The sequence below is a fragment of the Centroberyx affinis genome, unplaced genomic scaffold (assembly GCF_046629955.1).
Source record: "Centroberyx affinis isolate AG114_WGS23_722 - 3 ecotype Tasmania unplaced genomic scaffold, CSIRO-AGI_Caff_v1 ptg002694l_1, whole genome shotgun sequence".
NCBI lineage: Eukaryota > Metazoa > Chordata > Actinopteri > Beryciformes > Berycidae > Centroberyx > Centroberyx affinis.
Window position 1 is genome coordinate 97,834 of NW_027280872.1, and position 12,866 is coordinate 110,699.

Consider the following 12,866-nt stretch of genomic DNA (forward strand, 5'->3'; position numbering starts at 1 on the left):
AGTTCAGTCAGAAACTTCCTTTATGCAGTGAAGTGAATAGGTGCTTGCCAATTGAAGTTTAATTCTTAATTCATAATGTTTCTTTTCATTTTAAAGATTTTTTTTTTTTTTTTGGACTTACCTAGTGTTCTGGCTACAAACGACTGCGTTGTTTTTCTGGTTTGCAAATGGACACCATCCCCTCATGAAAACACATATTTGCCCCCCTACAACCAACAGCATTGCCCGGACAGTTTTGGTTGTGCTCAGGCTTCACATGGCAACAGCATGTAGGACTATGACTATTTTAACCAGGCAGGCTGTGTGCTAGAGAAGCTACTGTGACAACATGTCACAGACCGCCTTCCTGTCAACCTGCCTCCCCCACTGTCTCTGTTTCCCAGTCCCAAACCACTGGTCTCGCTTCTCATCTGGTCATCGCTCCCCCACCCCCTCTTCCTCCCTCCCCCCTTCATTTTCTGTCTCATTTTCATCCGTCTCTGCTCTCTTTCTCAATCTTTTTTGTCCCTCTCTCTCTCTCTCTCTCTCTCTCTCTCTCTGTCTATCCCCCCCCTTGGGTGCTTTGCTGTCTCTTCGGCAGCATGTTCAGTTCGCACACATGCACTACACACACACACACACACACTCCCATCCCCACTGAGAGCTCCCCTGGCCTCTGACAGCACACTGACACCCACCCAAGTCCCTCTGGGAGACGCTGACAGTTAAAGAGGAGAGAACAAGAGAGGGAAGGAGGGAAAGCGAGTTTTTAGTTCTGTATTATTTGCCGACCGTCTCAACAGGTGGCCAGCAGATTGGCACGACGAGACACGATGAAACAACAACCAGGACTGTACGCCGGACCATACTGTGTTGTTAGTCGAGTCACCAAACCTTGAATCCCAAGTGGGATCCAAAGTCCTCAGCACTCGAGTCCGAATCCAAGTCCGCCTCAGAGTAACCAGTCTGAGTTGAAGTAATTCATGCTAGAACAAACTAAAAACAGCATATAACATTGAATATGAAACCTTAACCTCAGCGATTAATCAATGTTCATGGCAATTTTATGATGAAACACATCCATCCTGCTCGTAATCTTGACAATTCATCTCATAATGCTTTTTATTCTGGGGTTTTCTGTGCAAATTCCAGTTTACTGTCACCAACTGGCGGCTGGAAAATCCTTGACTGAATAGTGTCATTTTGGTGGTTTACAGATTATTGTACATCATCATACATGCTACAATCTTTCCCACTTTCCAACTGTAGCTTACCAAAACCAAGACTTAAAGACTACTGAATCTAAATCAAATCTCATTGAGTCCCAGCCAAAAAAGAAGCAGTCTAGTCTGCCTAACAGTGTTTTCAGTGAAGACTGAAGTCATCGGAAGTGAGACCTGCTAATAACGTAACCATGGAGACTGCATTTTTGGTGTAACATAGTTTGTTGACCGTTCGCAAACAGCAGTGATAGTGTACAGCTGGGATTTTTTGGGTTGCTATTTTTAACAGGTCGTACTAAATGGGCAGATGTTGATCAAGTTATGGGGGGAAATCGGGAGAAATCAGATCATGGGAGAAAACCGTTCAATCAGAGGGCCAATCAGGAGTCTCAGGAGAAAATGGAGAGGGTTGGCAAGTATGGATGTGTCGCCGATGTCTAAGGGGCGTTGTTAGGAGTAGTGTGAACATTTTTTACATTTCAACAGCAAAATCCATCAATTTAGACGTGAACATGCATAGATTTAAACTAAGCAACACTTTGAACAGCAGTCTGTACATTCCCCCCTCATCTCCATTTGTCTGTCCTCTTCTCCTCTCTCTTGTTCAGTTCAGGTTGTCCAAAAGATAAACAAAGAGACACAGAGTTAATATCAGTGAATATATTTAAATATTTATGTTTTATATGTTTAAAATTGTGAAGTATGCCATACAGTTTGTGCTCATCACTCTTCATTTGTCTCTACTGTAAAAGAAAACTGATGGAAATTATTATGTGGTTTTAGTCCCCTGTCATCTCACATATTCTTATATCTGTTGCTCTGAAGACTAATCTTCATGTAGTGGCATAGTTAGTAGGGGCAAGATGACCATTAGTGTAAAATTATATTGAACACCAACCTAAATCTTCACATCATGTAACTAACAGGGTTCCCACAGGCCTTGAAAACCCTTGAAAGTTTGGATTTGGATAAGGCTATAAAAGTTTTCGAAAATGAATCTATGGTCTTGAAATAACTTTATTTTTTAAATTAAAATATAGCACCCAAATTCAGCAATAAGCCTCTGAGCTCTCTGAACCTCTCTCCATCCTAGGATCAACACTTCACATCCTTTGGAAAACCCTGTGATTGCACTGATATAGCAGCAGTTTTAAAATCATTTTAAAGCAATGTTGAAATAATGTTTTCACCATGATTTCTTGACTTGACAAGATCATGAGTAAAAAGGCCTCTGTGATGTCTAATTTTGACCACTTTTTTAGGCCTTGAATTTAACCAAACAAGACCTTGAAAGTCATTGACAAGTCATTGAATTTGATGTCCATGTGAGTGTGTGAACCCTAAATTAAGCTCTGGAGAAAGTATGGAATTTTGTAATTGAAACTGTGTAGAAACCTGCAATACGTTTGAGCCGCTGGATCGTTGCACAGAACTAGTGTGAAGCGCAATAATAAGTTACAGAATAACTGTGATCATGGCATTAGCTTATACTATTCTGCCTCGGGAAAGAAAAAACATACCAATGGTAGCAGGCTGCCAAGTTTAATTCAAGTCAGGGTTGACACCACAAAGCAAGACGACCTGCTTCGGATGAAACCACTAGAAAGGCTCACAGTAATCCTCTGTTGTAATCATTATTCTAGCCACCATTATTTCATTTCTCTTCCAACTTTATTAAAGCAGCAAAGAGCAGTGGCTGCCAGAGATATTATTCCAGCTCTCCATTTGCATAAAAAGCAACAGGGTGCTTTTCTCGCCATATGGGTCTCGGCAGAGCTCTCTGCATATTTCTGAGGTAGAAGTGGAGGTATGCAGATGGATTCCTGCGAGTCGTTTATTCTCAGAGACGGGCACAAGTGTTAATTAGAAAGAGCTTGGATTTTTTTGCAATATTAGAGCATCACTGTCGAAATATGCCAGTTGGTTAGTGAGCACCTGCTAGCCAGCTAGGCGGAAACCTGTGCAATATTCATGACCCTGCCTTCCGAATTCCTCTCGTTTGATATGTCAGAATGTAAAGGAAATGAGTTGTTTGAAGTGTTGCTGTTCTCCTGTTCTCTGTTGTGTCCTTGATCAAATGAAACTTTTACTTGAAGGTATCAGTGTAATTAGTGTTTCCGCAAGTGTAGGAGTAAGCGCATGTTCAGTGAGAGGATGGATGAATTTGCGTGTGAGTGTGTCTGTGTGTGTGTGTGTGTGTGTGTGTGTGCGTGTACGAACATCAAATTTTTTCTTATATGTCGTCGCTGTCGGGTGAAAACCTCATATCTCCAAAATGTCAACCTAAGAAAAAACGGATTTGTTTTCAGCTGGACCACCATACATTTTAGAGATTATCCAATGGGTTTTGAAAGCATTTCATAAGACCAAGAGTGGCAGGATCTCCCCCAACTTATAGAGGAGCATGAACTCAACTGAAGTTAAAACACAAAAATCACCAAAACTGGAGTCACAAGGTTTTCACGTGACAACAGTGATGTGTGGGTATTGGCATATTTGTAAGGTTAAGTAAGTACATATGGTTGAGTCAGTCAATTTGTAAATTTCCTGACATGGTGGTATGTGTACACATGCACCGGTCAATTTGTATATTTACTGACAGCATGGTACATGTATTGTACATACATGGACCGGTCAGTTTGTACATTTATTGGCGATGTGGTAAATATACAAATTGACCAGTGCATGTGTACACGTACCACAGCGTCAGAAAATTTACAAATTGACTGACTCAACCATATGTACTCACTTAACCTCACAAATATGCCATATCGCCCGGCAAAAATTCCCACATCCCCTGGTTTATCAGCACATGCCCCCGTTCTCTTATCTCTCACAGCTTCACTCCAATATAACAAGATCCACGCACGTCCGTTCACGTGGCACCATCCGATTGGTCTAGCCGTCAGTTCATACAGCCCGGTCTTCAAAAATTAAACTTCATTACATTTTTAAAATCTGATTATTGAATTACTTCAATTCAATGCAGAATCATTCCAGAATAAATTGTGATGCATCTAAGACTCGATTATCCTCCCACTCCTACAGAGGAGTAGAGGAAATACAGTTTGATTGTTCTGTTGGTTTTTCATTATTTATGCAGTACTGTTAAATATTTTTTACTTAACACTAACACTACTGCCTAGATAATGCAAAACTAACAGTTTAATCAAATATACCCCCCCTCAATTTAACTTAACTAAACCAAATAAGTAGGCTAACTAAATAACTCATATTTAACACTACTGCATAAATTATGCAAAACCAACAGTGCAATCAAACTATCCCCCCTCCAGATTAACTTAACTAAACCAAATATATAGGCTACTTAAATAACTACTGTTTAACACTACTGCGTAAATAATGCAACAGTGCAATAAAACTGTATTTCCTCTACTCCTCTGTAGGGGAGGGGGGGATAATCGATTCTTATATGCATCAGAATTTATTCTTGAATGATTCTGCATGTCCATCCATACATGTACCATGCTGTCTGTAAATATACAAACTGACTGGTGCATTTGTACAATTGACCGTTTCTCCACATAAAGCGTAACACAATATACCTTGGTTGTTTGTTCCCTGCCCACACCACATCCAGCCGTCTCCCCTTGATTCCCTCTGGCAGCGCTCATGTCCTGTAGCAGCACTCCTTCAGTGTTTCAAAATGTGCAGCTACTGGGTAAAGTCCATGCAAAAAGCAATGAGTCTGACGTGAATAAATCTCGAGAGACCAAAACTCCATTTAGAACGTTTAGTGGAAAAACAAAAAAGTTACAGACTACAGACAGATTCATCAACTGGCAATCATTTTCTCTCAGTCAAAAAACTGTGGACTTTCTCACTCCAATTGAGTCTAATGACGGTGACGTAAGAGCATTTCAACTACTTGGAATCTATTAGGCTATAGGCCTAGATAAGAAACTATAGGAAATCTAATGTTCTATAATAATCAACAAATATGATTATAGTACAAATTAACTATTCAATATCACTAGTATTTCAATTAACATTATTAGCTATCAACATTATTTCAAATATACAAATTACAAATATATTAAAATATCTTTTCCCCTAGAATGGCTCTTACATGTCCAACCTTCAAAGATGATCAGCAAGACGTACAAGAACAGAGAACACGCTATCATCAGCAAACACCATGACTCACCATCACATCACTGGATATCATTAACACAAATGCATGTCTTGCAAATTTTAGGCTGCACTTTCACTCAGTTAAGAATAGATGAGGATGAAACTTTAATCATCTCTGCGGGGAAACTGCGACATTGCAGCAGAAAACAGCACAGGAACAAAGAATATAAATAAATATATAGCGTAACGGGAGGAGGGATTATAAACATGACGTAACCGACGATCACTAGAATCACCAGGATGTGTTAAGTGGAAATGCATGAATGAAAGTACGACAAAAACAGCTTTGGTGTTCCTGTTTTGTCTACTACTCAATATGGAAGGACCAAGGGGATTTAAGGCTCCCACTTACTTTGATTTGCTCGTTTGACAGTAAGATGGTACCTGAGATGTGACACATACATGCGATGCATTTCATCTGCGAGAGACACATCGTGATATAAGACTAGATCAAAGGACAGCCGTTGCAATCACCTCTGCGCGCTTTTGCTGATTTCTCTTGACACTTGTCAGGTCACCCACCTCTCTCTTTCTGTATCGCATATTCTTTAAGTTTCTCTCACCCTGAACTTTTCATACACCGGCTTGAAAAAAGGAGAGCTGAATAGATGATTTAACGACGTTGCAAAGTAACTGTGGAGTTCACTGAGTTTACTGCATGCACACACACACACACACACACAGTCTCCCGCCCGCCCGCCCGCCCGCCCGCACCGACAAACGTTTTCAAACCAAAATTGGGAATCCTCTCCCTTCTCTCTACATTCATTTTCACTTTCCTCCTGAACGTCTACCAGTCATTTGAGGAGAGGATAAAGGCATGCATGCAGAGAGATGAATGGTCTAAATTAGATTCGAATGGCATAACGTGGGCTAATCGGAATAGCTGACAAAAGCTCTATGCCGGCGAAGTGATAACCTGAAGGCTGCTTCCTTATTGCGGGAGATGGGACTGAAGTGTTGGGCTGGCTTAAAGGTCTAATTGCATGACTCAGTCTTAGGCAGTGAGAGACTGACATGGGAAGAAAAATTCCCGCGGGGCCTTAATACACCCCACACTTAATGAGTCTTACTTTGCATGCTCAGCCGGGACTCGCTCCCTGAAGTTTTTATTTTTTAATATATTTCTTTAAAGTGGATGTCTTTCTCTGTGACTGATGATGTCCCCAGATTTCCTTTCTCTTGTGATTCTCTCCCCCAGATGTTTTCCATTTATGGCTCTTGTTTCTTTCTTTCCACGCCACCCTGATCACTTTCTCCTCTTCTTTTTACTGTCAACTATCCCTCTTGGACAGGTCACCAAACAGGTTTCTCTAAATGTCTCCCCCTCCATGTGTTTGCATTCCTTTGTTGGGATCTCAGTCTGTTTCCGTCTACCACTGCTTATCTGCTTCTGTTTTTCTTTTGTTTAGCTCTGCTTGTCTCTGATGCTATCTGGTTCTTGTGTCATGCCTCTCTATCAGCCCTTCTCTTTGATGTCTCTGTTTTCTTTCTCGCTCACTCTCCATGCATCTTTCTCACCTGTGTGATCCTGTCCTTCCCGTCTCGCTTGTCTTTTTTTTGTAGCATGTCGAGCCGTCCGCAGCTGCCCCCTCCTCTCTCATCCCCTCAAAAACACTTCAGGCCACTCTGGGCTCATCATGAATAGTGTGTGAATGTGTTTGTGCATGCATGCTCACTTAAGCATCCGTGTGTGTGTGTGTGTGTGCGTGTGTGCGTGTACAATCTAGTTTGGTTGGCCAAAATCCGGTTTATAGAGTCCCTGTGTCTTCTGTTGTTCTCTAACTAGAGAACTCAATCAGGAATGCTGTCACTTTTCTACAAGTCATTCAACTTTAGTGACAGCCATGTTTGTTGCTGTTTCTGTCAAGCCTAAGGATGTAGTGTTGCTCCCTCAAGTTAACAGGTTGTTTATTTATGCATCTGTGTGACTTTGTGTGTGCGTGCACGTATGTGTGTGTGTTTGGTGTGCGCGTCGATGTGTGTGTGTGTGTGTGTGTGTACTTTGCCCCCCGGTCTTTTCAGTGAGTTTTGAGCTTGCGGGATGATAAACATCAGGAATGAGTGAGGAGCTGGAACGGTATTGCTCTTGAAGTCTCTTGAGACATTTTCAATTCAGATAAGTTAAGTTTCCCCATAAGGAACCCAAGGTGCGTAGGCTGTCAGTGAATAATAATTTTAAGATGATTCATGTTATTTTAATGTGTTTCGGGAGCGGGCTAACCTCAGTTTACACCTCTTTGTCACTCAGTATCACTTGTGTGTCAGTGTACTTACAGGTGACAACTTACTGAGATGCAGTAAATGTGTCACTAGAGTGTATGCAAGCTACAAACTGCAGTAGATGCTCAATTATCCAAATGTCAGAGTTCTGAACTGAACAGAAACAGAAAAAAAATAATAATAATAATAATAAACTTTATTTGTATAGCACCTTTCATACATGAAATGCAGCTCAAAATGCTTTACAACAAAGAAATTACATGCATGAAAATAGACATAGAATGAGCATAACATAAGATGGAAAATAAAACCCACTGAATAATAATAAAAAATAAAGTTAAGAAATAGAGTACATAAAATGCATAAAATCAAGTAAAATACAACATTTTAAAAGAAGTGCAGCAGTGCATAAGTGTGAAGAAGACAGTAATTATGGTGATTGTTGGAATAACCTTATCAGTCTGCAGCTAAAGCATTTAAGTGAAGGATAATGTACAGCGAGCTGGCCGTTATTGCAAAATAAGCCCTGACAGGGTGAATCAAGGCTCCATCACCCTGAGGAGGCTTATGGTGCGATAAAGACTGGCTCGCTGTACATTATCCCACTTATTACACAGCTACTTACCAAAGACATCTATCATTTGGCATGAAATACTGATTTAAAATGATTTTATTCCAAGCTAAAGTCATTTGCAAGCTTCCGCCAAAAAATAGTTAAGCAGGACTGTAACCATATAGAAACATTTGTAGCTAGCATCCATGGGCTACACTGTAGCTGAACTGTAGCCACAGTAGTGTAAACAAATCCAGTAAGATTGCTGTTCAGCCTCTAACCACCAATCAAATATCTCCAATAACTAAGGACTATTGTCGTTTTGGCACAAGGTGTTGCTAGTTAATGTGACTTCAACAAACATCAATCAGACTTCTTGCTTCACACACAAACACACAAACACACCCTAAGAAAAACTCCATTCCTGAGGAGGTGACATAATTGCAGCCTTCTGTCACTGCTGTCACGGCAAGAGTCCATTACTCAAGACTCACATATTTGCATATTTTTACTTGTGTCAAAGGTGTCTGTGGTCCCCATGATATTGAGCAAGTTTAATGCCCTTAGAGTTCATGAAACTCATTCAAAACCCAAAATAATATTTCCAAAATTAATGGTTGTCAATCTGAAAATAAGGCTGTGTTTATTTCAAATTTCCTGAAAAGTTGCAAAGATTACTTGCTATTTCTTTAAAATATTTTTTATGCACTGTACACATTTTTTTGTGTTTATTGATTCATTAAAAGTTAGGACAGAAAGCACTACTCAAGTCAGTCACTGGGCCCCTCTTAAGCAGATGATAACAGTGGTCAGATGAAGGAAAAAATCTTTAATCAAAATCTTCTAGGGAAAGACAAGCTATCCAACTTAACTGAGTGAGACTTTATATCTTCTCTTTTCATATGAGTCAGGTGATACAGACAAGGAATTGTTTGGACATTGTCAAATATATGATAAAAAATCAATACTACCACTACGATCATGGCAACTAGTATCACTACCTACTACTGCTACTGCTGCTACTACTACTACTACCACTAATAATGATAACTATTTGTAGAGCAGTTTTCTTAACAAAGTTGCTTACATAGTAGCCTAGCAATTTCATATCACTGTTGTTCTTGCGAAAACCTTGTAACTCCAATTTTGGTGATTTTCAACTTCAGTTGAAGGATCCCATGCTCCTCTATGGGTTAAGAAAATTCTACCACCTTTTGTCTCCCTTTAAAACTCACCGGATAAATTCATAAATGCTGGATGGTAAAGCTGAAAACAAGCCTATTTTTTCTTAGTTCCTGAACAGTTGACATTTTGGAGAAACAAGGTTTTCACTGGACAGCGATCATATGTAAATATAAGACTCCACAACCAACAATTAGTCAAACTGACAGCAATGGATCAGCATCAACAATGAGATATCAACACTGAATACATCATTACCTCGGAGAGGAAATACTCATCAGTACATCAAATGATGCATCACTGTTAAATTCAGATGAATTGCCTTTTCTCTTTCTGTGTGCTGTCTTGTGTAGTCTAGACTTCTGTCCTTCCTTCTTGGATGCTCTTCCCTTCAGCTTCTGTTTCCTCACTGGCCTGACGCCAAGAGCTTTCATTCAGCTTGATGGATAACATCCAACCTCACAAACAGTATCATGATAAACTAATCTCATAATTATCTTGTTACAGTATAATATGCCTGCTGCGGCTTATGGTGCTACCACACCTACAGTTATGGTTTTTTTGTTACATATTGGTGTGTAGTTTGTGGGAGGGGAGAGTCAAAACAAATCTGATTCCAGTCTCTGTAACTTTAGAAGCATTATGGACTTGTCTGCACTCTTTGCCATACTTTACCTTCTAAGATATTTGTACCAGTTAAAGGAAAACTCCATCCTCGGTTACTCTTACACTGTTATGTACTCTGTACTCTGTGTCATTTCAATGCATTGCAGGTGTTATTTTGTGTTGTAATTTACTCTCTTTTGGTGTATCTATTTTCTCTCAACCTGCCTCGTCTACTTCTAATTAAGTTGGTGATTTTCTACGTTTTCTAGAATGCCTTTCCACACGAAGGGGGCGTGAACATATTTGGGGTGTGATGTTTTTCCATTCGAGAAAAAGTAGGCTACAAGTCACAGCCCTACACATGTCTTACGGCTGCATTGCATTCTGGTTTGTTGAGGCTACTGTTGGTATAGAAATTGGTCGCTCTCTGCCTCTTCTACGATGCATTTCTCCCTGTGTGATTGTTGCAAAATGGTGAGTCTAGAAAGAAGCCCTTGCTATTTGATTCTGAGAGACTGACACCAAAACCATCCCCCAACAGCTGGTTTTAACAGTGTTAAAGTGTTTTAGTGGGGAATTTTCCTTTAAAAACACATGAGGAAATAACTGAACATGAGCATCTCTTCGTGCCCATAAAACCTTGTATTTTGGAGTCGTTTCCTGCAGTTAGATCAGATTACAGTCTCACGCTTAACGAACCTAACTGCAGTTCACTCAGAAGAGGACCAAGACTCGCATTTCCAGGCATCTTGGTGCAGTTATTTGGTGCCACCTGAGTTCGAATGGCATCGTTCCCACGTGGGCACCAAACAAACCAAAGGAACAAGCGCTCCAGAGTTTGAATAAAACTGCTCCAAACATGCTTGCTGTGAATGCGCCTTTAATCTGTTAATCACCATGTTCTCCTTCTGTGGTCTTTGTTTCCCTCAGAGCCAAGAAGAAGACCAAGCCCTTGAACCTTAAGATCCACAGCAGCGTGGGCAGCTGTGAGAATCTGCCCACGCAACGCTCGCCCCTCCACACCGAACGATCGCTGCGCTCCTTCTTCTTCCCCTCCTTCATCCCCTCCACACCCCCTGTCCATGCCGAAACACCCTCTGCAAGTAAGTGAACTCTGTTTTTTTGTAACTGTATTTTGTCGTTAATTAAACTCAGACTCAAGTTTAAGTTTGAGATGAGATGTTTTGTTTTTTTTTGTTAAATGACTTTATTATGCATGAAACTCATTCAAAATCCAAAATAATATTTCCAAAATGAATGGCTGTCAATCTGAAATTGAAGCTGTCTTTATTTCACAATTCTTGAAAAGTTGCAAAGATTACTTGCTATTTCTTTAAAAATATTTTTAATGCACTGTACAAATTTTCTGTGTTTACTGATTCATTAAAAATTTGGACAGAAAGTACTACTCAAGTCAGACACTGGACCCCTCTTATAAGAAAATGATGACAGTGGTCAGACCTTTAAAATCTTTAAAAAATTCTCTTTCTCTTTAAAAATGTCTCTTTGGTGTGACTTTCATATTCTAATCCCTTTTGACAGGTGCTTATTTGTACTAGGGAGGTATCTTATTTCTCAGATGTCACTTAACAAAAGGTGTTGTTGCCTGTGGGGTTGTAAAACTGAACTGGGTTTGTGAGATTATTTGCATTTCAACCCAGCCTAGAAGTAGTCTGTTAAACTACTTCTCTTCAAAGACACAGCAGTCTGAACCTGTTGAATGCAACTTAGTATTTTTCTTAGCCTCATCCTAAAATCTGTTTTGAAAATCTCTTTTGAAACAGATTTTAGGCCTTCAGTCTCCAAGATAAACTTGGTATAAAATTGAATTGTTTTTCTGTGTGTATCGGTAATGTTTGCCCCTTCTGCCTCAACACCTGCGCACTTTAACAAACCAGCCATTCCACTATTCAGAACGTCATGCAATACTGTATGTCTGTCTGGTACAGCTGAAATCCAAACTCTTACGTCTGCTGAGAGTATGTTCCAAAATAGTTGGGCAGCCACAGCCACAGGACTTATTCAATAGAGCATTCACCAAAACCACTGCAAGACTGACTCACAAGGTATCAGCAGACCCTACACGTGTCCTTCATGACGAATACCAACTCTTGCCCTCAGCGAGGCGTTTTAGATTCAGATTCAGATTTATTGTCACCAAGTACATAATGCACATACGAGGAATTTAGGTGCCAAACTGCAAACACAACATACGGTATATAAGAACTTTTTTATCTTACATTCCATTAAACTGCCCCCAATCTTCTGACTGCCCCAACACTCACACTCACTCTCTCTCTCTCTCACACACACACACACACACACACACACACACACACACACACACACACACACACACACAGCCCCCACCTATCTACTGTATGATAGATTGACCTGTTCTGTGGATTTATGTTTCCAATTGTTTTTTGTTGTTTCTTTATGTTAATTGATGTGTGATGTGTTGGTTTGTCTATGTCACTGCCACTATTGGGGTATAGATGCAGGATACATTTCTGACAACGAAGTATAATCTAACTGAATCTAATCGAATCTATTCCACTCTGAAAAATATGAAGACTCACACAACCACACATCTTTTTGTTAAAAATATACTTGCGTGCAAGACGAGAGCAATCCGGCTGTCCCATAATGACCGGAGGTGGCGTGTTGCTGCATACTGGCGACCTCATTGGCTGCTGCGTTATGGGCATTCAGCGGAAGCCATTAGGCAAAAGAGAATGAGGGGGAAAGGCAGAGAAAGAGAAGCAGACGTGATGGAGGTTGTGTCAGGAGAAGGAGTGATGAATGGTCGTCACTCGGTGCTGTGAATGGCTCTAGACCTTGACCAACAGGTCATCACTTACTGCCTGTGTGGGACACAGTGGCACATATTGGCTGGTAGGAGCATGTCATGGAATAAGCACACACTGTATGCATGAGAGGAC

The 12,866-nt window shown here is 40.4% G+C and overlaps 1 protein-coding gene across 1 annotated transcript in view; it reads left to right on the forward strand.

Moving 5' to 3' along the window:
- ksr2 (kinase suppressor of ras 2) overlaps positions 1-12,866 on the forward strand; it is a 96,526-nt gene that overhangs the window by 46,956 nt on the left and 36,704 nt on the right. The window contains exon 6 of the mRNA XM_071535358.1: positions 10,852-11,024. Within this exon, the coding sequence (XP_071391459.1) occupies positions 10,852-11,024 (173 nt within the window). The remainder of the gene's footprint in view (positions 1-10,851; positions 11,025-12,866) is intronic.